General features: G+C 53.0%; 1 protein-coding gene across 1 annotated transcript; it reads left to right on the top strand.

Moving 5' to 3' along the window:
* Positions 1 to 11,169: 11,169 nt before the first annotated feature.
* Positions 11,170 to 23,132, top strand: IL34 (interleukin 34). The gene is made up of 6 exons (XM_068993279.1): positions 11,170 to 11,197; positions 17,320 to 17,453; positions 18,190 to 18,267; positions 18,551 to 18,712; positions 22,606 to 22,738; positions 22,963 to 23,132. Exons 1-6 carry the CDS (start codon positions 11,170 to 11,172, stop codon positions 23,130 to 23,132), a joined length of 705 nt encoding a protein of 234 aa, XP_068849380.1.
* Positions 23,133 to 25,565: the final 2,433 nt, after the last annotated feature.

The following is a 25,565-nucleotide window of genomic DNA, read 5'->3' as shown; positions in this document are numbered from 1 at the left end:
GACATACAGATGGACAATAGACATAAGTAAAGATGCTTAACGTCACTAATTATTAGAGAAATGTAGATCAAAACTGCAATGAGGTATCACTTGACACCAGTCAGAATAGTCATCATTAAAAAGTCTATGAATAACAGATGTTGAAAAGAGTGTAGAAAAAAGGGAACCCTTCTACACAGTTGATGAGAATATAAATTGGTGTACCCGCTAGAAACACAGTGTAGAGAGTCCTCAAAAAGTGAAAATGGGGACTTCGTTGGTGGTGCGCTGGTTAAGAATTCACCTGTCAATTCAGGGGACACAGGTTCAATCCCTGGCCTGGGAAGATCCCCACGCACCACAACTATGAGTCTGAGCTGGAGTCTGTGAGCTACAACTACTGAGCCCATGAGCCTAGAACCCATGTTCCACAACAGGAGAAGCCTCCGTGCACTGCAGCTGGAGAGTAGCCCGCACTCGCCACAACGAGGGAAAGCCTGCTTGCAGCAATGAAGACCCAGCACAGCCGTAAATAAATAGAATTTTTAAGAAGGAAATAAAAACTAAAAATAGAACTATCATATGATCCAGCAATCCCACTCCTGGGCACATACCCAGAGAAAACTCTAATTCCAAAAGATACATGCACCCCAGTGTTCATAGCAGCACTGTTTACAATAGCCAAAGCATGAAAGCAACCTAAATGTCCATTGACGGATGAATGGCTAAAGAAGATATCTATTTATATCACATATAGACTAAAGACTGCAGGTAGGGGGGAGAGTGCTTGTGAATTTTTGTTTTATATATGTATATGTATACAATGGAATTAGATATAAAATGATCTATAATGGAATACTACTCAGCCGTAAAAAAGAAATAATGCTATCTTCAGCAACTGGATGGACCTAAAGATTATCATACTAAGTGAAGTAAATCAGAAAGACAAATACCATATGATATCACATACATGTGGAATCTAAAATATGATATGAATGAACTTATTTACGAAACAGAAACAGACTCACAAACATAGAAAACAAACATGGTTATCTAAAGAGGGGGGGGGTATAAATTCGGAGTTTGGGAGTTCAAGGCATTCTTTGGTGGTCCTGGGAGCCTTGAAACTTCTCGTCCAGGGATTTTTTTTTTTTTTTTCAGTTTGACTAACGAAACTGTTTGGGACCCAGAAAATGCAGGCTTTCCCAGTTTTACCTTGAATGTGGACACAGGTCGCCTCCTTCCTTCATCATGTCTCCATGTACTTAGCGTAGTTCTGTTTTCTTAGTTGGATACCCTGTGCCTGTGTGAGAAGGATGACGGAAAGGGGGACAGACTAAACACCGCAGGCAGGGGAGGGAAAAGTGAAGTCGCTCACTTTCAAAGAGTCGGGTCCGACTCTGCGACCCCATGGACTGTAGCCTACCAGGCTCCTCTGTCCATGGGATTTCCCAGGCAAGAGTACTGGAGTGGGTTGCCATTTCCTTCTCCAAGGGATATTCCTGACCCAGGGATCAAACCCAGGTCTCCCGCATTGTAGGCAGATGCTTTACTGTCTGAGGAGGGAGGCAGAGAGTAAATAGGGAGAGTGCATGTGAATTTTTGTTTTACTGTTTAAATTTATTAAAAATTTAAGAGAATAAAATGTTTTACGCTTATTTTTTAAAAAATGATTTGAAGTACTGTCTTAGCCTACTCAGGCTGCCATAATAAAATACCATAGACTGGGTGGCTTAAATAACAGAAATTTATTTTCTCACAGTTCTGGGGGTTGAAGTCCAAGATTAGGGTACCAGCATGGTTGGTTTCTGGTGAGGACTCTCCTCTTGGGTTGCAGACAGCCACCTTCTGGATGTGTGCTCACGTGACTGCCTCTTTATGGGATCATGGAGAGAGACAGCAAGCCTCTGGTGTCTTTTCAGGGCACTAATCCTATCATGTGTGATTTCCCTGGTGGCTCAGACGGTAAAGCGTCTGCCAGCAATTTGGGAGACCTGGGTTCGATTCCTGGGTTGGGAAGATCCCCTGGAGAAGGAAATGGCAACCCACTCCAACACTCTACTCTTGCCTGGAAAATTCCATGAACGGAGGAGCCTGATAGGTTACACCCCATGGGGTCGCAAAGAGTCGGACACGACTGAGCGACTTCACTTCACTTCAATCCTATCATGAGGGCCCCACCTTCATGATCTCATCCAACCCTGATTACCTCACTAAGATGCATTTCCAAATACCATCACAATGGGGGTTAGAGCATCAACATAGGAATTTTTGAGGGAGAGGGACACAAACATTTGGTTTACAAGATGAATGAACCCTGAAGATATGATAAGTGAAAGAAGACAGTCACAAAGGATCACGTAAGACTTTATTTGCGTGAAATGTCCAGAATATGCAAATCCACCAACTCCAGGAGCTTACTCAAATTCGTGTCCATTGAGTCTGTGATGCCACCCAACCATCTCATCCTGTCGTCCCTGTCTCCTCCTGCCTTCAATCTTTCCCAACATCAGGGTCTTTCCCACTGAATCAGTTCTTCGCATCAGATGGCCAAAGCACTGGAGCTTCAGCTTCACCATCAGTCCTTCCAATGAATATTCAGAACTGATTTCCTTTAGGAGTGACTGGTTGGACTCCTTGCAGACTGCAATGTTAAGATATATCTTAATATTTAAAAACAGAAAGGAAGAAGACGTAGAGACACATCAGTCAGTGGACCAAAATACTGGGCTCTTGATTCAAACAGAGCAACTTTAAAAAAAATTTATTCTAATTGGAGGCTAATTACTTTACAATATTGTGGTGAGTTTTGCTATGCATTCACATGAACAAAGCAACTTTTTAAAGTTTTAAAATTTTAATTGTAGGATAATTGCTTTACAATATTGTGTTAGTTTCTGCCATATATCAACATGAATCAGGCATGCTGCTGCTCAGGTATACCTATATGCCACCCCTCTAGGTGGTCACAGAGCATTGGATTTGAGCTCCCTGTGTCTCACAGCAAATTCTCACTGGCTTTCTACTCTACATATGGTAATATATACGTTTCAGTGTCATAAAGCAACTTTTAAAAAGATTTTTTAAATAACGAAGGAAAGTTGAATATGGACTCTTTTTTTAAAATTGATCTTTTTATTGAGGTAACATTGGTGTATGAGTATACGTTTCATGTGTGCACCATTATATTTCTGCTTCTATGTACACCACAGCCTGCGCACCACCAAAACTTAGTTTCATTCCATCACCAGCTGCCAGCCATACGGTTACACCATATGTCACTCACTTTGCCCTTCTCACGCTTTCCCCTCTGGTAACCACTACTCTGTTTCCTGTATCTACATGTTTGGTTTTGTTTGGTTTGGTTTCTCCACTTGTTTTTTAAATTCAACGTGAGCAAAATCATATAGTATATCTCTCTGACTTATTTCATTTAGCATGATGCCCTGAAGGTGCGTTCATGTTGTTACGATGGCAAGATTCCATCTTTTTATTTTTTAAATTTTTTGGCTGTGTTTTCAGGCTTGCAGAATCTTAGTTCCCTGACCAGAGATTGAACCCATGTCCCCCGCAGTGGAGGCACAGAGTCCCAACGACTGGACCATCAGGGAATTCCCCAAGATTTAATGGCTGAGTAGTATTCCATTATTTATATGTATATATACACACACGTATGTATGTATATATATGCCACATTTTCTTTATCCATCCATCCATGGATAGTCACTTAGGTTATTTCTGTATCTGGGCTATTTAAAGTAATAGTGTGATGGACATAAGGGTGTATGTATCTTTTCAAAGTAATGTTTTCGTATTCTTTGGATAAATACCCAGAAGTGAAATAGTTAGGTCATGTGGTAGTTCTGTTCTTAGTATTTTGAGAAACCTCTCTACTGTTTCCCATACTGGCTGCACTAGTTTATAATTCCACTAACAGTATATGAGGGTTTTTTCCCACAACCTCCCCAAGGCTTGTTATTTCTTGCCTACTTGGTGATAGCAGTTCTGACAGGTGTGAGATGGTATCTTACTTTGGTTTTGATATCTTTTCATGTGTCTGTTGGCCATCTGTATGTCTTCCTTTGAAAAATGTCTTTTCAGCTCCTCTGCCCAACTTTTTTTAAAATTCTGGCTGCACTGGGCAGCTTGCAGAGTTTTTGTCCCCCTGCTAGGGAACAACCCCACTGCCCATGTAATGGAAGTACAGAGCCCTAACCACTGAGCAGCCAGGGAGGTCCCATCCTCTGCCTAATTTTTAATCAGGTTGTTTAACTGTTGTTGAGTTGTATGCATTCTTTGTAATAAATATTAACCTCTTAGTGGATATGCAATTTACAAAGATCCTCTCCCATTCGGCAAGCTGTCTTTTTATTTTGTTGGCGGTTTCATTTGCTGTGTGGAAGCTTTGTAGTTTGGCACAGTGCCATTTGTTTATTTTTTTGCTTTTATTTCCCTTGTCTGGGGAGACATATCTAGAAGAAATTGTTAAGACTGTTTTCAAAGAGTATACTGACAGGACTTACCTGGGGGTACAGTGGTTAAGAATCTGAGTTCCAGTGTAGGAGACTCAGGTTCAACCCTGGTCAGGGAACTAAGATCCCACCTGCCATGGGGCAACTAAGTCTGCTCACTGCAACTACTGAGCCTGCTGTAACAGAAGATCCAGCCTGCTGCAGTGAGGTCCGACGCAGCCAGATAAATGAATAGATTTTAAATATATATACACTACCTATGGTTTCTTCTAGGAGTTTTATGGTTTCAGGTCTTACATTCAAATCTTTAATCCATTTTGGGCTGACTTTTGTGAATGGTGTGAAATAGTAGTGTAGTTCCTCTCTCTCTCTTTTTCCCTTTTGCATGTGGCTGTCCAGTTTCCCCAGCTCCATTTATTTATTTCTTTTTAAAAAATTGTATTTATCTGGCTGCGTTGGGTCTTACTTTCGGGCATGTGGGCTCTTTCATTGTGGCACTCAGGCTTAGTTGCAGCATGTGGGAGCTTAGTTCCCTGACCAGGGATCAAACCTGAGTCTCCTGCATTGCAGGGCAGATTCCTGACCACTGGATCACCAGGGAAGTCCCCCCAGCTCCATTTATTGAAGAGACTATGCTTTCTCTGTTGTCTGTTCTTTGCACCTTTGTAGTAAATTAACTGTGGGGCTTATACGTGTGCATTTACTTGAACATGGATTCTGTGTTAGATGATAAGGGATTGTGCGTGCATGATAAGTAGCTTCAGTTGTGTCTGACTCTTTGTCACCTGATGGACTGTAGCCCATCAGACTCCTCTGTCCATGGGATTCTGCAGGCAAGAATACTGGAGTTGGTTGCATGCCCTCCTCCAGAGGATCTTCCTGACTCAGGGATCAAACCTGTGTCTCTTATGTCTCCAGCACTGGCGGCCAGGTTCTTTATCAGTAGCATCACCTGGGAAGCCCAATATAAGAGATTATTGGTTTGGAAATGTGCAATAATAGTAATTTTTAAAAACATCTTAACATACTGGTAAAATGGCATGTCTGGGATTTGTTTTGACATACTCGAGGGCGAAACTCAGAGGACGGGTGAAATGGGAATGGCAGAGTATTGATAAGTTTAGAAGCTGAATAATGGCTATATGGGGCTTCCCTGGTGGCTCAGTTGGTAAAGAAGCCTCCTGCAATGCGGGAGACCTGAGTTTGATTCCTGGGTTGGGAAGATGCCGTGGAGAAGGGAACGGCTACCCACTCCAGTATTCTGGCCTGCAGCATTCCATGGACAGAGGAGCCTGGCAGGCTACAGTCCATGGAGTCTCAAAGAGTCAGACATGTCTGAGCAACTTTCACAATGGCTGTATGAGGGTCCATTATACTATTCTCTTCTACCTTGTTTGGTTTGTTTAACAATGCTATAATACTGTTTCAAAAACTACATCAAATATAGCACAGGGACAAAAGTATCGATTGGTACAGAATCCCAGAGAGTTCATGTTCCACTAGAAGATTCTGAGCTGGGCCCTAGGGCAGTGAAAGCACACCTTTGCAGACAGCCTTCTGCATTTCATTCAGAGGAAAGAAACCACAGGAACCACTCCCAGAAGACGCTTTGGATTCAACTTGATGGGATTTTTTCAAAACATTTGCAGAGATGATGCACTTCCAGACTTCATCAGTTGTCTTTTGTTGTGTAACAAACTACCCCCAAGGTTAGTGGTTGAAAATAGATAAACATTGACTATTTCTCACGATTCTGTGGGGTGGCGAGTATTCTGGGCTGACTTGACTGGGGCCAGATGGACTAGTTTAGGATGGTCTCATTCAGATGCCTGCGGCCTCCTGTAGGAAGCTAGCCTGTAATTGTTTACACGACATGAAGCCCTCCCAGCAGCAAGAGAGGACAAGCCCGGAGCCCAGGCACATCCCACTGATCAGAGCAAGTCACATGGCCCAGCCCAGACCAAAGCAGGTAGAAATAGAGCCTCACTTGCAGATGACACTTGTAGTTACTGAACAGGGAACGGGAGCCAAGGGACAGGCAGGGTCTGACTCAGCCCACATCTCTGGATGGCACTGGCTACTCAGATGTGGCCAAGAGCGGATCCTGTGTGATTCATGTGCTCTGGTTCTAGAACCCTCACTCCGCTGGTAGAACAGAGGTGGTGGATGAAATGTTATTCAGAAATATAAACTCTGGGCTAACAGAGGAAAGTCATTCCTATTTGTGCTTTTGTTTATCTTTTTTTTACCCCGCATGGGCTAAACTCAGCCCTGTTTTTCTTCGTCCTCCTTAAATTGAGCATGTGTGACTCACTGCTCAGGACTGCTAGTTGCTGTAATGTCCCTTCCCACATTCTCAAAGGGCAAAGCGGCTCGATTCACAGGAGGAGGTGGGGCTGGCTATTTGTCTGGGGACAGCTCCCTGCGCCAGCCCTGTTTCTTCATGTCTAGGTGAGGGGGTTGTGTGGCGTGTCTCTGAGGCGCCTGTGGCCCTGCCCTGCCTACAGAGATGCGGCAGGCGGCTCAGTGCTCCATGCCCTGGGCTTTAGGTCAGGCCTGGCCTCTTTGGGAAGAAGGATGCTCTGTGTTGGTGTAATAGACTTGTTGCAAAAGTGGCCCTAATTCTTCCCGTGCACCCCCCCCATTCATATCTTTTTCTGCTTTTAACTTGAAGTACAGTTGATTTACAATGTTGTGTTACTCTCAGGGACACAGCAGAGTGATTCAGTTACACATATGGAGAAGGGACAGGCTACCCACTCCAGGATTCTGGCTTGGAGAATTCCATGGACTGTAAGAGTCGGACACGACTGAGTGCCTTTCACTTTCACGTGCTCATCTTGCTCCTTTGTCTGAGGCACTGTCTGTTGACTTCCCCCCAGTGAACGTGTGGCTGCCTGTCACTGCCTCCCTCCCCTCCCCCACACATACTCCCCAGGGCCTTTGTCCTTCCACGATCCATAAGTCGTGGTTCTGTTAAATTAGCATTCACTTTTCACTCGCTACTGTGACTTTGAAAATGCTATTTGTTATTGAACTATGTAAAATAATACTCCAGCTTTTGCTTTCTTGTCCAAGTTCTCTCTGCACGAGGTTCCATAGGACTGTTCTAAGCTCCTGGGTAGAGTGGGGCTGGGGAGGCAAAGGCGATTCTCAACTCCTCCCTGCCCCTTTCCTCACCAGAGAGAGGCAGATGGACAGACAGACACCCCTGAGCTTTCCCAGGGTTCAGCAAGGCTACTCTCTTAGGGGATTTCCTCCGCGCTGCCCTCCGCCTCCCAGAGAAGGGTCCAGCTTCTGTGTCATCGGCAGCCCCCGCTTTGCACCTTGGCTTCCACACGTCTCTCCCATTTCTCTGGGTGGCACCCAGGGTCAGGGCTCTGTGGTGTGGCCTGAAGGGGACCACGACCCTTCTCTCACTTCCTCAGCTTCTCCGTCCCAGTCTGCTGGCCCAGGGTACGTGCAAGAAGCCTTTCTGAGGGATATCTTAGTGAGGAGCTGGCCGGGAGAGTTTTGGGGTGTGGATGGGGTGCAGAGGCAGATTCTGGTGTGCGTGTAGGAGGTCTGGATCCATGGATGTTCCGTTGGTGGGAGCAGGACAGGAGCAGGAAGCGCTGTCCAGGCCCCGGTGCACAGGACGCAGGACCGAGGTATCTGAAGGGCTGTGGGACCGCCAGGTTACAGCATGGGCCTGCAGAAACGGAGGTTCCATCCGCACCAAAACCTGTCTACGGAGCCTTGTGGAGGCTCTGTTCTCAATCGTCAAAAACTGGAAACAAGCCAGCTGCCATTCAACTAGTGAATAGAGTCTACACAGTGGAGTACTACTCAGCAAGGAAAGGGAACAAGTGACCAACACACGCAGCATCCCGGCTAAACCCCAGATGGCAGGCTGCTATGGGAAAGGACACAGAAGACCGCGCTCTGTGATTGCATTGATAAGGTGTTTTGGAAAGAAAACTGCTGGTCGAAGGAGCAGGGGTGGTTCATTCCCACCCTGGGGCCAGGGCGGGAGGACTGGTTGACTGCAGGCTGGCAGGAGGGAACGTTCTGGGCGGAAGGAGATGTTTTACACCTTGATTATTATAGTGGCGATGTGGCTCTGTGCGTTTGTCAGAATCCATAGGACTGTATCCTAGGAAAAGGCGAATTTTGCTATGGGTAGTTATTACCTCAGTAAACCTAAATAAGGCAAGCACAGCGATGACAAAAAGCTTCAGCCAGGTCAGTGTTTGTGGTGATGCTGTAGCAGCAGGAAGGTTACCAGTGTGGGTCGCAGGAGGAGGAGGTTCAGGGGTGAACGGACACCTGTGTTCTCTCGTGCAGCCCTGCTGCCTGCTGGGAAGCTCCACGGGTGAGAGTCGGCCCATCCATCATTCTGTGGGGGAGCCATGGATGTCGCAATGAAGACCCCCAGATCACACCTACTCTCCCCTCATGCCAACCACCTGTGGCCATTCCAGAGGGAGAGGGCAAGACAATGGAACAGAGCGGAATCAGAGGCTGAATTTCAGAGCCGGCTCTGTCACTTGCCAACTCAGCGGCTTAGAGCCTCAGTTTGCTCATCTGCAAAATGGGTACAACAAACCATCCCTCACAGAGCCGGGTGTGGGATAAATGATGTGACTGTATGAAAGCCCCAAGCCCCATGCCCAGCTGTAACTTATTAGCCAGCTGTGGTTGAATTCCTGTTGCTCTTCTTACAAGCTGTGTGGCCTTGGACAAGTGTCTTAACCTTTTGGGGCTTTGAGTTCCTCATTGATAAAATGAAGCTTTATGGCCCCATAAGGTTGTTGACCAACCTAGATAGCATATTCAAAAGCAGAGACATTACTTTGCTGACTAAGGTCCGTCTAGTCAAGGCTATGGTTTTTCCAGTAGTCATGTATGGATGTGAGAGTTGGACTGTCAAGAAGGCTGAGCGCCGAAGAATTGATGCTTTTGAACTGTGTTGGAGAAGACTCTTGAGAGTCCCTTGGACTGCAAGGAGATCCAACCAGTCCATTCTGAAGGAGATCAACCCTGGGATTTCTTTGGAAGGAATGATGCTAAAGCTGAAGCTCCAGTATTTTGGCCACCTCATGAAAAGAGTTGACTCATTGGAAAAGACTCTGATGCTGGGAGGGATTGGGGGCAGGAGGAGAAGGGGACGACAGAGGATGAGATGGCTGGATGGCATCACCGACTCAATGGACGTGAGTCTGAGTGAACTCTGGGAGTTGGTGATGGACAGGGAGGCCTGGCGTGCTGCAATTCATGGGGTCACAAAGAGTCGGACACGACTGAGCGACTGAACTGAGCTGAACTGAAGGTTGTTGTGAGGATTTAATGATTATAAAGGCCTTAGCTGTGGGCCTACCAGATAGTGAACACTCAGAAAAAGTCACAGCATTTTTTATAATAGAGTTGCCAAATTTAGCAAATGAAGATACAGGAGTCCCAGTTAATTTGGAATTTCAGATAAGCAGTGAATATTTTTGTAGCATAAGTATGTCCCATGCAATATGTGGGATATACTTATATTAAAAAAGTATTCACAGTTAATTTGGAATTTCAGATAAGCAGTAAATATTTTTGTAGCATAAGTATGTCCCATGCAATATTTGGGATATACTTATACTAAAAAAGTATTCACATGTGATGTGGTGTGCTTTAGTCTTTCAGCCGTGTCTGACTCTTTGCCACCTGATGGACTGTAGCCTCCCAGGCCCCTCTGTCCATGGGGCTTCTCCAGGCAAGAATACTAGAGTGGGTTGCCATGCCCTCCTCCTGGGGATCTTCCCAACCCAGTAATCAAACCAGGGTCTCCTGCATTGCAGGTGGATTCTTTACCAATTGAGCTAACAGGGAAGCCCCATTCATGACATAATTATACTAAAAAAAAATTTGTATCATTTATCTGAAATTCAAATTTAACTGGGTACTCCATACTTGGGGAGGCAGATTTGGAATGTGAGAATGGAACTAAGCCTGAAAGTGAGTAGAGTGGTGAATGATCTGCTTTTAAAAAAAAAATCTCCCTGCAGTCCAAGTCATTCATCTAGTTTATCTATGATCTCCCCTCAGGAAGCTCCCCAGGTTGAACCCACACAGCCCATTCATTCCTTGGTCCTGCTTTGGTTTTGGCCCCAGGGTGTCTGCCTGTATCCTTTGAACTCGCCCCTGGACTGAGGCTGCCCTGTGGATGCCCTGTGGTCCCACGTCCGAGCGGTGTGCCCCTGGCCTTCCTGTGGGCCCAGCCGGCCGTGGCTGCCGCCTGCACGGTCGGCTCTGCGTGCCTGTGGCCGGGGGCTGAGTGGCAGCACCACGCTTACATAATCGGTTTCTCTCCTCCTTTCTCTTTCCAGAGCCAGGTTTCACACTGAGCAGCTGCAGACGGAGAAATCAGAGAAAGCACAAGCCAGCCGCAGATTCCGAGGCCTGTGGGGGACTCTGTCCTGCTCTGAAGAAAGACCCCGAGGCAGCCGTCTCAGGCCAGGTCTTGCCGCCATGGGGCCCACGGCCGCTGCCCGCTGGCTGCCACCCGCACTGTCAGGCAGATAAGGGGGAGCCCTGCCAGGGGCACCTGCCGCCCCGCCTGGCCACTCCCCCGAGGCCAGCCCTTCCTCACTCCCGGCTCCCTCTGCTGACCGGGGCCATGCAGGCCCTCCTCGGGCCTCTGTGAGCAGACACACCTCTGGGGACGCGCGTCTGTGCTCTGCAAGACCCGTGCACCACCATGCCCCAGGGACTCGCCTGGCTGCGCTGTGAGTACCCAGCGGGGCTGGGGGTCCGTGGGGACTGCCCGGGGAGGCCTTGGCCCGCAGCCGGGCTCTGCTGTAACCACGGCAACCAGGGCATTCTTCCTGGGGAGAAGTTGAGATGCTTCCCAGCTTAATGGCAAGCGCCCTCAGGGACTCCCACGCTGTCTGCCCTGTCTCCAGCTCAGACAGGCATGATGGGTGTGAGCCTTGGAGTGGGTGGGCACAGTCAGTGGGTCACGGGGACAGGGCAGGCCCTGGGGGTGGGAGGCAGGACCTCACCTGCCCAGGCTCACTGGTGCTGGGGAGCACAGTGGAAAGACTTCTGGCTTCCCTTGGGGTGGCCAGTCTGGGGTGGGGGCTTATGAAATTGTCTGGGCCCTGAGACATATGAGAGAAGCGCAGGCTGTTCCCTCTGCCTCTTCCTCCGTGAAGAGCTAAATCAAAAGGCAGGAAGAGAACGGTGGTGTTGGGAAAAAGAAAAATAGTTGAAATGAGGACAGAAAAGAAAAAGAATCTAGAAGCCTCTCGAGCCTGCTGGTGGGAGGCCAGACCAAGCTCCCTTCAGACTCCAGGACTCAATTTAATCGACTCAAATTCAACATATTTTTTCTGGTGCCACCCACGTGCCCACTGGAGAGGCACTGCCATGGTGACAAGGACCTGGGCTCTCTTGTGCGTCTCTAATACCCGGCATGGAGTTAGGTGTTGGGAACCGCGTGCTGTTTACGTGAGGTCTGGGGTCTGATCCTCCGAGGGATGGGCTGAGGAGCTGGGTCCTCCCCGGCCCTTGCGGAGGGCACTGCAAAGGGTCAGGATGTTCAGAACGGGTGGGAGGGCCCAGACTTGGTGTTCTGGAGTTTCCCAAGCCGTGAGGGGCAGGGGGAGCAGGAGGAACAGCAGGGTGAGGCGCCGCTTGAAATGGTCTCAGAGGTGGGTGGGTCTGCATCCATCGATCTGGGGAGGTGAGGACGGCGCTCCTTCCAGGGAGGGGGAACAGCGTGAGCAAACCTCAGCAGGGGGAGCGCGAGGCCAGGCTGGACATCGGTCTGGGCTCGGGCGGCTGAGGCTGTGGAAGCCAGGGTGAAGGGCGACTGACTGATGAGACGGCAGGAGCCGTGGAAGATGCGTGGTCTGGGGTGGGGGCTGGGATCAGGAGTCCCTCTGCTCTGGGGAGAGTCTCTATTCCAGCCTTCCGGCAGGAGGTGATGAGGGTCCCTTCTGAAGACGGAGGTGAAAATGAAGAGTCCTGGCGGAGGGGCATGGTGCATGGGGCGGCGTGCAGCTGCCCGGCTGTGGCGGGGGCTGCGGATCAGGAGCAAGGGAGGGGCTGGGTGCTGGACAAGGAGCAGCTGCCCCAGTGAATTGCCACTGCTGCTGCTGCTGCTAAGTTGTGTCCGACTCTGTGCGACCCCATAGACGGCAGCCCATCAGGCTCCCCGTCCCTGGGATTCTCCAGGCCAAGAATACTGGAGTGGGTTGCCATTTTCTTCTCCAGTGTATGAAAATGAAAAGTGAAAGTGAAGTCACTCAGTCGTGCCCCACTCTTAGCGACCCCTTGGACTGCAGCCCACCAGGCTCCTCTGTCCGTGGGATTTTCCAGGCAAGAGCACTGGAGTGGGGTGCCATTGCCTTCTCTGATGAATTGCCACAGACTTGGCGAAACAGCAGAAATGCACTCTGTCACAGCTGGGGAGGTCAGCGGTCTGAAATCAAGCTGTCAGAGCTCTGCTCCCTGCAAAGGCTCTGGTGGAGGGTCCTTGCTGCCTCTTCCAGCCTCTGGTGGCTCCTGGTGTTCCTTGGCTTGTGGCCACATTGCCCCAGGCTACCCTGCTCTGTGAGGCCACGCGAAGGGTCTTGCCCTACGCGTCTCTGTGTCCTTTCCTCGTCCTAAAAGGACACAGTCATTGGAGTTAGGGCCTACCCTAAATTCAAGATGAGTTCACCTGGAGATTCTTAACAACAGTTGCAGAGACCCTGCTCTTGAAAGGCAGATAGTCAGTGAGGCTGCAGTTCCGCTGTCCCTGCCTGCTCATCTGTGTACCGCCCTGTTTTTCAGAGTTGAAGCAGCAGGAAAGGAGCTTAACATTGGAAATGGTAGTTGGGCTGCAGGGTTGGAAGAAGTCTAAGTCTGGAAGAAGACAGGTCATTTGGGCAGGGTTTCGGGGCACCCACGGCTGCCAGTCTGGGAAGCATGGGGGCTCCACAAGTCCCTGCTGCGTGCCTCGTTGCCGGGCCCTGAAGGCTCCAGACTGGGACTCGATGAGGGCAGGTGGGGTACCACTTGGGGGTGGAGTGGACAGCCGGAGGGTGCCAGCCACACTGGAAAAGAAAATTCAGTGTGGACAGACACACTGATTGTGAAAGAAAAGACAGAAATTAGGATTTTTATGTGACATCTCTGTGAGCCAGAGTGTGGCCCTGAGGACACCAATCTGTGTCCTATCACTTTCTGTCAAGCACAGTCACCAGACCAGCAGCATCAGCTTGACTTTGGAATCTGTTAGAAATGTCGATTCTCTGCCCCCCACCCGACCGCCTACCTGCTGAATCAGATACTGTGGGTGGGGCCTGGCACTCTGGGCTTTTACCAGCTTTTGCAGGAGACCCAGATGCCTGCTCCCAGTTCCCTAAAGTGCTAGGGTTCAGAGCACTGTGCATCCACACACTGGGAGCTGCCTTGTCTGCTCAAGACAGTGAGTGAACTGGACGGATGGTGCTAGAGACAGAGGCTGCTTCAGGTTGGGGAGACCCTGGGGAGGGAAGGAGTCTTGGTCTCACAGAGGGAGAGGACACCAAGGGCAGGGGCCATGTGTGGGCCAAAACCCCAAGGCAGGAATGATCTTGACAGGCAGGAGCACCCAGCTGAGGGGGCGAATGATGTAGAGACAAGGTAGGGAGCAAGCGGAAACACTGGTTTGTCTGTTCCTTGGTCTAAATATTGGTTCAAGAACATGGGAAGGGAGAGAGAGACAGAAAGTGCCAGATGGATTACAAATTTGCAAGTCTGTGGAAAATGTGGAGTCAGACTTCTACGACGGGAAGGGCTGGTGGGCTGCAGCCCATAAGGGGCACAGGGTTGAGCAGACCTGAGTTCCTGGCCTGGCAGGGGCACAGCATTGAGTAGGCGGGGGGTGGGGGGGTGGGGCTGGGGCTGGGGCGGACAGTGACACCCGCAGCTCAGGCCCTGGAGGGTGTAGGAACAGAAGGGCTCCCAAGTGCCAGGGAGGTGAGTGGGGAAAGTCCGGTCAGTAATTCCTGCTTACAATCAAGAGGTGACTCAGCCTGCCTGGCTAATTTGGGGGGAAAGAAAGAAAGAAAAGGAAAAGGCACAGCTTTTGACGGTAACAATAAGAGACACTAATTGTATAATACACTCTACAACATATAAAGAAGAGCATGTCGATATCCCGCAGAGGCTTGGTGCGTTTCTTTCTGTTGCATTTTTCTATGCACACGCACACACACGTATAGTTAACGAATTCAAGTCATGCTTTATACTCAATGTGTTGCGTCATGCTTTTTTAAACTTCACTCAGAAGCTAAAGCGTCTGCCTGCAACGTGGAAGACCTGGGTTCGATCCCTGGGTTGGGAAGATCCCCTGGAGAAGGAAATGGCAACCCACTCCAGTATTCTTGCCTGGAGAATCCCATGGGCGGAGGAGCCTGGTGGGCTACAGTCCACGGGCTCGCAAAGAGTCGGACACAACTGAGCGACTTCACTTCACTTAAGCATATCAAAAGTATTTTTCTGGTCATGAAAGCATATCATAAGTATTCTTTACCAGTGTGATTTTTATTGACTGCACTCATTATTAATGAACATCCAGGGCACTTATAGTTGTTCGCTGTTATTAAATAATGCTGCAGTGGAAGTCTTTGTGTCTCTCTTTTGTTTTCCTTCACATTTATTCCTAGAAATGAGTTTAATGGGTCAAAGGGTATGGACAGTTTTAAAGTTCAGTGGGTTGAAATGTGAACATTTTAAAGTCCATCAATAACAAAAATTGCCAAAGTGCTTTCCAAGATGAGAGCATTTGCCTCACTACTTCACCAGCACTTTAATAATTTTGTTCTATTAAAGTAACAGCAACAAAAAAACCTCTTTCTATTTGGTAGCTAACACATGGATCTGATTGTTTTAGTGTGAATTTATGAGTGAGGTTCATTTTCAGATATGCCCTTTGCATACCCATATTTTGTTCTTTCTGCTCTGATCCGTTGAACTCTTGTTCTTATTTGTTGCTAATTTTCACAGGTATATTTTCTAAGTCTGTTCAGTTATGCAGAAATCAGTTTTTAAAGTCACAGTGACCCACAGTGGTGAAGGTGGGTAATGTTCGGATTGTTTGTATGGAAAGAGAAACAGCCTGAGTGAGGTTCAGTCAGCATCCTAGAAAGACCACACGGGAAGAGCCGCTACACACCTGCTGGTACCAACACCTGAGAGGCATGTCAGAGTCAGACAGAGCAGGGAAGACAATGGCGTGGGTCGCCCTGGAGTCATTGGGAGAGTTCTGACTAGAATCCACAGTTCCAGAGTCTGCGTGGAAAATGCAGCAAAAAGCTTTGAAAACTCCTTGGCTCCAGACAAGGGGCAGAGGTTGCCCTGGAAAGGAGGGTGCCTGCCCTGAGGGCAGGAGTAGGCAGGAGGCTGGAGACCAACCCCAAGGCGTAGATCTGGGGGCTCTGCCAGGCCGAGGTGGGAGTGGCTGCGCTGGACGGCACGTGCTTGTCTGAGTTGTTGTGCTGGAGCCCTGGCCCCAGGGAAAGGCTTCCCAGTGCTAGGACGGCCTCCTGGGGGCCCAGCGCCCCCACCCTGGCCTGTGAGGACATGTCCCCTGGTAAAGGGAGGCGCGTGCTCACTCTGGACACAGCTGCATGAAGGAAGGCACATGTTCACTCTGCACCCAGGTGCGTGAAGGGAGGCTTGAGCTCGCTCTGCACACAGGTACGTGAAGGGAGGCTCGAGCTCCCTCTGCACACAGGTGCGTGAAGGGAGGTGTGTGCTCACTCTGCACACAGTTGTGAAGGGAGGCTCGAGCTCGCTCTGCACACAGGTGCGTGAAGGGAGGCACATGTTCACTCTGCACCCAGGTGCGTGAAGGGAGGCTTGAGCTCGCTCTGCACACAGGTGCGTGAAGGGAGGTGTGTGCTCACTTTGCACACAGGTGTGTGAAGGGAGGTGCGTGCTCACTGTACACACAGGTGCGTGAAGGGAGGCGTGTGCTCGCTCTGCACACAGGTGCGTGAAGGGAGGCTCAAGCTTGCTCTGCACTCAGGTGCATGAAGGGAAGCTCGAGCTCGCTCTGCACACAGCTGCATGAAGGGAGGCACATGTTCACTCTGCACCCAGCTGCGTGAAGGGAGGCTTGAGCTCGCTCTGCACACAGGTGCGTGAAGGGAGGTGCGTGCTCACTCTGCACACAGGTGTGTGAAGGGAGGCTCGAGCTTGCTCTGCACTCAGGTGCGTGAAGGGAGGCTCGAGCTTGCTCTGCACACAGGTGCGTGAAGGGAGGCATGTGCTCACTGTACACACAGGTGCGTGAAGGGAGGCGCGTGTTCACTGTACACACAAGTGCATGAAGGGAGGCTCGAGCTCCCTCTGCACACAGGTGCGTGAAGGGAGGTGTGTGCTCACTCTGCACACAGGTGCGTGAAGGGAGGCTTGAGCTTGCTCTGCACCCAGGTGCATGAAGGGAGGTGTGTGCTCACTCTGCACACAGGTGCGTGAAGGGAGGCTCGAGCTTGCTCTGCACTCAGGTGCGTGAAGGGAGGCTCGAGCTCACTCTGCACCCAGGTGTGTGAAGGGAGGTGTGTGCTCACTTTGCACACAGGTGTGTGAAGGGAGGTGCGTGCTCACTGTACACACAGGTGCGTGAAGGGAGGCGTGTGCTCGCTCTGCACACAGGTGCGTGAAGGGGGGCGCGTGCTCACTGTGCACACAGGTGCGTGAAGGGAGGCTCGAGCTCGCTCTGCACCTAGGTGCGTGAAGGGAGGTGCGTGAAGGGAGGTGTGTGCTCACTGTGCACACAGGTGCGTGAAGGGAGGCGAGTGCTCACTGCACACCTGCAGGAGCAGTGGGAAGCAGCAGGTGCTCACGTGTTCTTGCTGGGTGTGGCCCACAGATCTTGGGATCCTCCTCGGCATGGCCTTGGGAAATGAGGGCTTGGAGCCATGGCCCTTGACCCGGAGCGACGAGTGCGCCATCACTGGCTTCCTGCGGGACAAGCTGCAGTACCGGAACCGCCTTCAGTACATGGTACCCATGGGCCCTCGCCGCTCCTCTGCCAGAGCCCGCCTGGCCCCTGGCCCCTCGCATACACCCTGGGCCTGGGCTGCACTACCTGTCCTTGCTCCTGCTAGCCGCCGCCGGCCCTCCCTGCCTCTCATCTGACCCTTGATCCCACCTCCACGTGGCCCTCTCCAGGGGAGAAGGGATTGCAGGAAACCTCGGGGGAATCACGTATTATTAACAAGGGTGATAAGGACCTGGAAATTATGTTTGATTCTTTTATTAGGGTGAATCATGTGGCATGTGGCTCTATAGGTCTTTTTTTTTTTAACAGCTTTGAAGTCATATTGACACATAATTCACATACCACACAATTTATGTATTTAAGTGTACATTTCAGTGGTTTTTAGTGCATTCTGAAAGTTATGAAACCATCACTATGACAAGTTTCAGAGCAATCTTTTAAAGTTATCTTCCTAACCCCCCAAAGGAGATGGTTTTCCCAGAGCAGTAAGCCTCTCATCCTACACCTTGGCCTGAGACTAGGCCTGTCAGGACCTACCCTTGCCTGTGTCCCGAAGGAAGGGGCTGTCTTTGTCCCAGCTGGGGGCAAAGCGCATATTTCCTGTGGAGGAGCACTGCTGTGACCTCTGCCGTCAAGGGCCAGGCCTGGGTCCCTCCCCTGCATCGGATTCCTCTGGGAGGCTGAGGATCTGAGCCGTTTCTGACTCTGACCTCATGCTCTGCTCTTGTATCTTCCTAGAAACACTACTTCCCCATCAACTACAGGGTCAGTGTGCCTTATGAGGCGGTGCTCCGAACAGCCAACATCACCAGACTGGTGAGAACCCCCTCCTCTGGACTGGGGAGTCCCCTGCCTCCAGGGACACCCTGGGTGCCCTGCCTGGGAAGCACTGGTCTGGATAGGTCCTGCTGCCAGGAGGCTTTCCTGGCCCCTCAGGCCAGCCCACCCTTGGCTCAGGCCCAAGCTTGCCCCCCACCCCCGGGAGCTGCCTGGTATCCCCCCTCTGCAGGTCAGGTCTGGGGGGATGTTGGATCTGGGGGCGAGGGTAAGGGCCCAGAGGCCCCTGTCGGGGGCTTCAGTAGTTTCTCTGTCTCTGCAGCAGCGGGCCCGGGTGAGCCAGCAGGAGCTGCGGTATCTGTGGGTCCTGGTGAGTCTCAGTGCTACTGAGTGGGTGCAGGAGGTACTGCTCGAGGGCCACCCATCCCGGAAGTTCCTGGAGGAGGTGCACACACTACTGCTGGATGTCAAGCAGGGCCTGCGGGTGAGCGCTGCGGGGGTGCGGGCGGGCGCGCCTGCATGTGTGTGTGTGTGTGTGCCTGCGGGTGAGCGCTGCGGGGGTGCGGGCGGGCGCGCCTGCATGCGTGCGTGTGTGTGTGTGCCTGCGGGTGAGCGCTGCGGGGGTGCGGGCGGGCGCGCCTGCATGTGTGTGTGTGTGTGTGTGTGCCTGCAGGTGAGCACTGTGGGGGTGCGGGTGGGTGGGGCGGGGCAGGTGCATGTGTGTGTTTGTGTGTGTGCCTGCGGGTGAGCATTGCGTGGGTGTGGGCGGGCGGGTGCATGTGTGTGTGTGTTTGTGTGCCTGTGGGTGAGCGCTGTGGGGGTGTGGGTGGGGCGGGTGCAGGTGCGTGTGTGTGTGTGTGCGCGCGCACACCTGCGGGTGAGCATTGCACGGGTGCGAGTGGGCGGGGTGGGTTTGTGTGTGTGTGTGTGTGCCTGCGGGTGAGCACTCTGGGGGTGCAGGCGGGTGGGTCAGGTGCGTGTGTGTGCCTGCGGGTGAGTGCTGCGGGGGTGTGGGCAGGGCGGGGCGGGTGCGTGTGTCTGTGTGTGTGTGTGCGCCTGTGGGTGAGCGCTGCAGGGATGTGGGCGGGGTGGGGGGTGTGTGTGTGTGTGTGTGCGCGTGCACCTTCGGGTGAGCACTGTAGGGGTGCGGGCGGGCGGGTGCGTGTGTGTGTGTGTGTATGTTTGTGTGCGCCTGCGGGTGAGCACTGTGGGGGTGCGGGTGGGCAGGGCGGGGCAGGTGCGTGTGTGTGTGCCTGCGGGTGAGCATTGTGCGAGTGTTGCAGGCAGGGTGCGTGTGTGTGTGTGCCTATGTGTGTTCATGGCCAGAAGCTATCAAAGGAGGAAGTGAACGCATGGAAAGTCCTGGCTTGTCCTGGAGGGTGTGGGAGAAGTGGAGGTCAGAGTGAAGGGCTGGGCTTTGGGGGGCAAGTGATGCAACTGAGACCGTCTTAGGCTCTGCAAACCTGGGTGAGTCACTGACCCCACTCACTGTTTCCACATCTGAGGAACAAGGCAAAGGCAGAAGGCTAAGTGGGTGGAGCACAGGGGGCTTCAGTTCAGTTCAGTCGCTCAGTCGTGTCTGACTCTCTGCGACCCCATGAACTGCAGCACGCCAGGCCTCCCTGTCCATCACCATCCCCTGGAGTTCACTCAGACCCACGTCCATCCAGTCCGTGATGCCATCCAGCCATCTCATCCTCTGTCGTCCCCTCCTCCTCCTGCCCTCAATCCCTCCCAGCATCAGAGTCTTTCCCAATGAGTCAACTCTTCGCATGAGGTGGCCAAAGTACTGGAGCTTCAGCTTTAGCATCAGTCCTTCCAAAGAAATCCCAGGGCTGATCTCCTTCAGAATGGACTGGTTGGATCTCCTTGCAGTCCAAGCGACTCTCAAGAGTCTTCTCCAACACCACAGTTCAAAAGCATCAATTCTTCGGCACTCAGCCTTCTTGACAGTCCAACTCTCACATCCATACATGACCACAGGAAAAACCATAGCCTTGACTAGACAGACCTTAGTCGGCAAAGTAATGTCTCTGCTTTTGAATATGCCATCTAGGTTGGTCGTAACTTTCCTTCAAGGAGCAAGCGTCGGGTGATGGAACTCTTCTGCGTGGTGCTGTAATTGCATTTGTCGGAGCCCACTAATGTACAGCAGAAAGAGTGAACCCGAATGTAAACAGGCTTTAATAAATAATGATAATAATAGAGGTTCCTGATAGCTGCCTGTTCTGCAGTGTTGATCTGAGGCCTAGGGTATATGTCTTCCAAAAAGCCTGAGGAGTAAGGTGACAAGATCACTGTGTTGTCTGTGCAGGCCATGTGTGTGCTGTGGGACTCCCTCCCCACACCCCCACTTGCCCTCCTTAGGACCCCGGTAAACACCTGCCAGGCCCGCAGCTGCTGCCCAGCAGGAACAGCGACTGTGAGCTCCTGCCGACCCCAGGGAGCTGCTGGAACTTTGTGGAGCTTTTGCAGCTGCCTGGAACTTTGTGGAGGCGCTGTTTTCCGGCAGAGGCCAGGGGGCTAGGCCGTGCCCCTGGTGGCTCTCTTGTGCCTGTGGGCAGGGTAGGTGGGGGCTGACCTGGGGAATGGACCGTGCTCCATTCTCAGTTTTCCTCGGGAGTGTCTCTGGCTCCTGGAGCTCCAGGGAGCTGCTCTGGGGGCTGGGAAGGAGACGTGGGTAGGCTGAGGCCCTGCCCACCTGGGCCGTTCAGGGTGAGCCAGCTTTTAATCTCTCCTTTCTCAGTGGTGGTGGCCGAGGCCCCCTCACAGGTGACCCGTGTCTCTGGGGCAGTGGGTCCTCCCGGGGTGAGCCCCTTGGCTCTCCTCTCACCCTCACTGCTCTCTCTAAGCCTTTGTATGTTAGCTTTCTGGGACTGCCGTCACAGCTCACTACTGACTGACCACGTACATTCGAGCCTGTGGCCCCCTCTTCCAGTCGCCTGGGGCTTCCCAGGCGGCACTTGTGGTGAAGAACCTGACTATCAGTGCAGGAGACATAAGAGACGTGGGTTTGATCCCTGAGTCAGGAAGATCCCCTAGAGGAGGGCATTGAAACCCACTCCAGTGTTCTTGCCTGGAGAGTCCCATGGACAGAGATACTGGAGGGCTACAGTCCATGGGGTCGCACAGGGTCGGACGCCACTGAGGCAACTTAGCACACACAGTGGCTTAAAACAACACAAATTATTGTCATGGTTCTAGAGAGCAGAAGTCTGAGATCACGGGGGGAGCAGGGCCACGCTCCCCCAAAGGCTCCCGAGGACGCTTCTTCCCAGCCCTTCCAGCTTCTGGTGATGGTGCTTCTGGTTCTGGGCTTGTGGCACATCACTGCAGCCTCTGCCTGTCTTCACACGGCCTTTCCCCCTGTGTCCCATGTCCTTTCTCCTGTTTCCAGTCATCGGATTTAGGGCCCACCCTAAACCCAGACTGATCTCATCTGGAGGCCCCTGACTTCACACCTGCAAAGACCCCATTTCCTCACATTCACAGGTGCCAGGGATAAGGACTTGGTGCAGCTTCCTTTGTGGCTCAGTGGTAAAGAATCTGCCTTTAATGCGGGAGACCCAGCTTCAACCCCTGGGTTGGGAAGATCCCCTGGAGAAGGGTATGGCAACCCACTCTAGGATTCTTGCCTGGAGAATCCCATGGACAGAGGATATTGGCAGGCTACAGTTCAAAGAACTGGACAAGACTGAGCAACCAACACTTTTCACCTTTTCACAGCTTTTTTGGGGCATGTGGGGCAGAGGAGCACACAACCCCACCCAGCACACTTCACTCTGAGGAAGGGTCTTGCCCAGCTCAGGCCCCGCAGCCCCCTGCTCCATGTCTGCTCCTGCGGCTCCGGGCCCCGCTCCACCCCGAGCACGGTTCCCATGCGCCCCGCACCGGTCCCCTTAGCGAAAGTGCGGTTCAGAGGGGCCCACCTGCTTGGAGCTGGAGGCCCAGCCCTGTTGGCTGGCCTTGGCCTCACAATACGACCGACCCTCCTGCAGGTCCTGCTTCCTCTTCCTGGAGTGGGTGTGGGTCTCTGCACCTGAAGGGCAGTGTCCCTGGGACGGGGACTCCTCATGCAAGGGCGGCCAGGCCTGCGCTGGAGCAGCGAGGATGCCCCCACCTCCTCCCGGTCTGGCCGCCCCCAGGAGGAAAAAGAGAAGTCTCTGTGTGTTGTGCTCGAGTGAGGGGCATTGAGGGAGCCCCTCCCAGGAAAAATGGCGCCCGCAGGAAGGAGAGAAGTTACTCTCGGCTGTTCTGGTCACCTCTTTCCAGGCGGGATGAGTTTGCCCACCCCACCCTCACCCCCGCCAGCTCTCCTGGGATCTCTGCACAGGCTGAGAGTGGCATCTGTGGCTCTAAAGGTTTCCTCTCTTCCAGGGCATGGAGGTCAGCCCCCAGGTGGAAGCAGTGTTGAACCTCCTGAGTGCGCCGGGAAGCCTGAAGCTGGTGCGGCCCAAAGCGCTGCTGGACAACTGCTTCCGGGTCATGGAGCTGCTCTACTGCCCTTGCTGTGAGGAGCTCTGAGGGGCTGGGGCTGGGGCTGGGGTACCGCTGTCTGAGCCAGGTCACCAGGCAGAGCCGGGGCCCTCAGCACGTCCTCTGCTCCCCAGGGCCACAGGCCATTTCTGGAAGTGGAGGTGGACGGGTACACGAAGAGCAGTGTGGCTTGGTTGGGGTGAGGGGCTGCTGACCAGTCCTGCAGCCTCATTTGTGTGTCTGTGTGTGTCCTCGCAGGTAAAGAAAGCTCTGTGCTAAACTGGCAGGACTGTGAGGTGCCTCAGCCTCAGGCTCGCAGCCCAGCCTCCGCACAGTGTGAAGCCACCCAGCTGTACCCTCTGCCCCAGCCGCCCTCCACCTCCCTGCCCCGCGTCCTGGGACCCTCGGCTGGCCCCCCAACTCAGTGAAGCTGCTGAGGGCCCAGGGCAAGGCTTCCTTCCCGGAGGAGCCTAGGGTGACCTGGGGGGCAGCTGGAGGAGCCCCTGCAAGAGACGGACTCGGCCTGAGACTTCGGGTGGCGGTGGGGAGCGCCTCCTGGAGAGGAGGCCCTGGCAGTGTTTTCCTTTGAGGGACACAGAGCCTGAGAAGGGCACAGCTCTCCCTCCTGTGGTCTCGCCTGGAGCGGTGGGTGCTGGGGCACCTGAAGGTCCTGAAGGCAGAGCCTCTGGCTGCTCCTGGCACTGCCCGGGTTGCCCCCTTCCCTGAAAGCAGTGCCAACCTTCTCCTGAGTCAGGCAGTGGGAGCTGTACCAGGTGGGCATACTCAGCAAGGCCGGGGAGGGGGCAGCAAAGCTGGGACAAGGGCATGGTAGCCAAATGCCACGTCTTGCCATAGTTTATTTTTTCTATTAAACACCCGCTTTGTTTTGGTTTGCTTGCATCTTTGAGGATGAACCTGGAGAAGGCTGCTTTTCCCTCCTGCCAAGTGCAGGAGGCAGGAAGGGGGGCGGGCTGGCCTGGCGCAGGGGCCTGGGGCTGAGGATTCAGGGTTGGAATGGTCAGGGCCTTCGCCAGGGTCCCAGAACGGGGGATATTTGAGGGACTGAGTTCCTTCCAGCCCCGGCCTGGCTCATGAAGCCTCAGCAAGCCTGACGGAGCAGCGGTGTTGGGCTCATCTCCCACAGCGTGTCCTGGACGCTGCCCTGTCTCCCTCCGTCTGGCAGCTACAAGACCACCCCCAGCAGGGACACGGGTCGTGGCAGAGACCTGGCCACTCCGGCCCCGCCCACACGGGGCCCCCTGCCCCTCGGCCAGGGTCTGGGACGGTGGGGGCGGGGCACAGGCAGTGGAGGAAGCCAGGAGACAGTGGTGTTGATTACAGTACAACTTTATTAATACTGGGATCTTCACAGTGCATTTGTTACTTGTAGCAGTGACTATTTAAATCAAGGGAAGGGTGGGCTGCGGGGAGGTGGGGGGGGGGAGGAAAGGATGATTTACCCAAAAACAGACAGAAAGAAGAGAAACGAAGTGGTTTAGATGGGATGGGGGCTGGGAGTGGGTGGTAGAGGGGAGACCAAGTGAGTGGGAACCAGAAGGGGAGGTCTAGGGAGGGGAAATAAATTAAAGAAAGGAACAAGTTAACAACAGCACCAGAAAAGTTACTTCAGTCAAAAGACGCTCTGAACAGAATATTTCTCTGTACAAAAAGAAAAAACGAAACAAACGTCAAGAAGCTCCCCAAACCAAAGTTTGTGACGTGGGATGGTTGGCTCGGATCCTGAGGGGTGGGCCTGCTTGGCAGTCACTAGAGGGGTGAGGCGGTCAAGGGGCTGGAGGAGCTATGTACAGCCCTGGGGGTGGTCTGGAGGGGGGGCCCCCACAGTCTAGGTGAGGGGTGCCTGTGCCATGCCCACCCCCTCCCCCCAGGTCCCCGAGACCACACCCCTCCTCAGGGGCAAGCTCTTTCTCAGGGGGACCCAGGTACCCCGCCCCCCCCCACTGCCCCTTACCCTGCTCACATCAGATAATCTGCGTCTTAAAACCAGCCCACCTGGGCAAGCCCTGGCGGGGGTTGGGGGCAGTGTACACTCTGCCCCCAAGCCTCCAAGTGCAGGCCGTCTGCTCCCCCGGCCCTCCTCCAGGTGTGGTGAGCTCAGCTCAGCGAGGCTCCTTTCTCCGACCTAGCAACTTACAGGTACCGTCCTTCACCCACCTCTGGGGAGCCCCTCAGAGGAATCCCTGGTTCCCCACACCCTCCTGGCAGCCGTGCCTAGACCCGTTTCCAGCACAAGAACTACCAGGAGCCCTGGGTCCATCCAGACCAGGAAGAGCCAGCTCTCCTGACCCCAGGAGCCCCATCCCGTGACCCTGCCAGCATGGCTGCTCTTGGCGGGCCTGTGGGTCACAGGAAGCCCTCCGCTTGCCCTTGGCACACGTGCTTCTACCTGCTTAGAGTTGGCGCAACGTGCTGTGTGCGTGGAGGGGTGCACTCCCCCCCACCTCAGTCCTGCCACCCGGGACCACCCTGGGATGGCATCTCCTCTGACAACAGAGTCAGAGCCAATCTCCCGCAGCAGCCCTCCCCCCTTGGCCTGCAGCAAATGGGCAGGAGGCCCAGCCCCCGGCCCCTTCCCAGCACATTGTGGCTTTGCTCTGGACGCTGCAGAGAACACTGCCCCCGCGCCCCGGTGCCAGCCCTCCTCCTCCTCCCAGGGGCCATCAGGACACCGCAGGGCCCTCTGTCCCTCAGGCACTCTTGGACACACCCTGTACCGTCTACCCTGTCCCCACACGAAGTCCTTGTCCGGTCAGCTCACTTTATTATATATTCATAGAAGAACCCACCCCCCACCCTCTCCAGTTTCAGTCCCTGACCCAAAGGTGGCTGAAACTGTCACC

This window comes from Capricornis sumatraensis, chromosome 20 (genome assembly GCF_032405125.1).
Source record: "Capricornis sumatraensis isolate serow.1 chromosome 20, serow.2, whole genome shotgun sequence".
In the NCBI taxonomy this organism is placed as follows: Eukaryota; Metazoa; Chordata; class Mammalia; order Artiodactyla; family Bovidae; genus Capricornis; species Capricornis sumatraensis.
Note: the sequence above shows the minus strand (reverse complement) of the source record. Positions and strands in the feature narration are given on the sequence as shown.

Coding starts and splice junctions, on each gene's coding strand:
- IL34 (XM_068993279.1), top strand. CDS start 11,170: ATGCCCCAGGGACTCGCCTGGCTGCGCT. Junction 11,198..17,319: donor GGGACTCGCCTGGCTGCGCT/GTGAGTACCCAG, acceptor TGTGGCCCACAG/ATCTTGGGATCCTCCTCGGC. Junction 18,268..18,550: donor CAGCCAACATCACCAGACTG/GTGAGAACCCCC, acceptor CTGTCTCTGCAG/CAGCGGGCCCGGGTGAGCCA.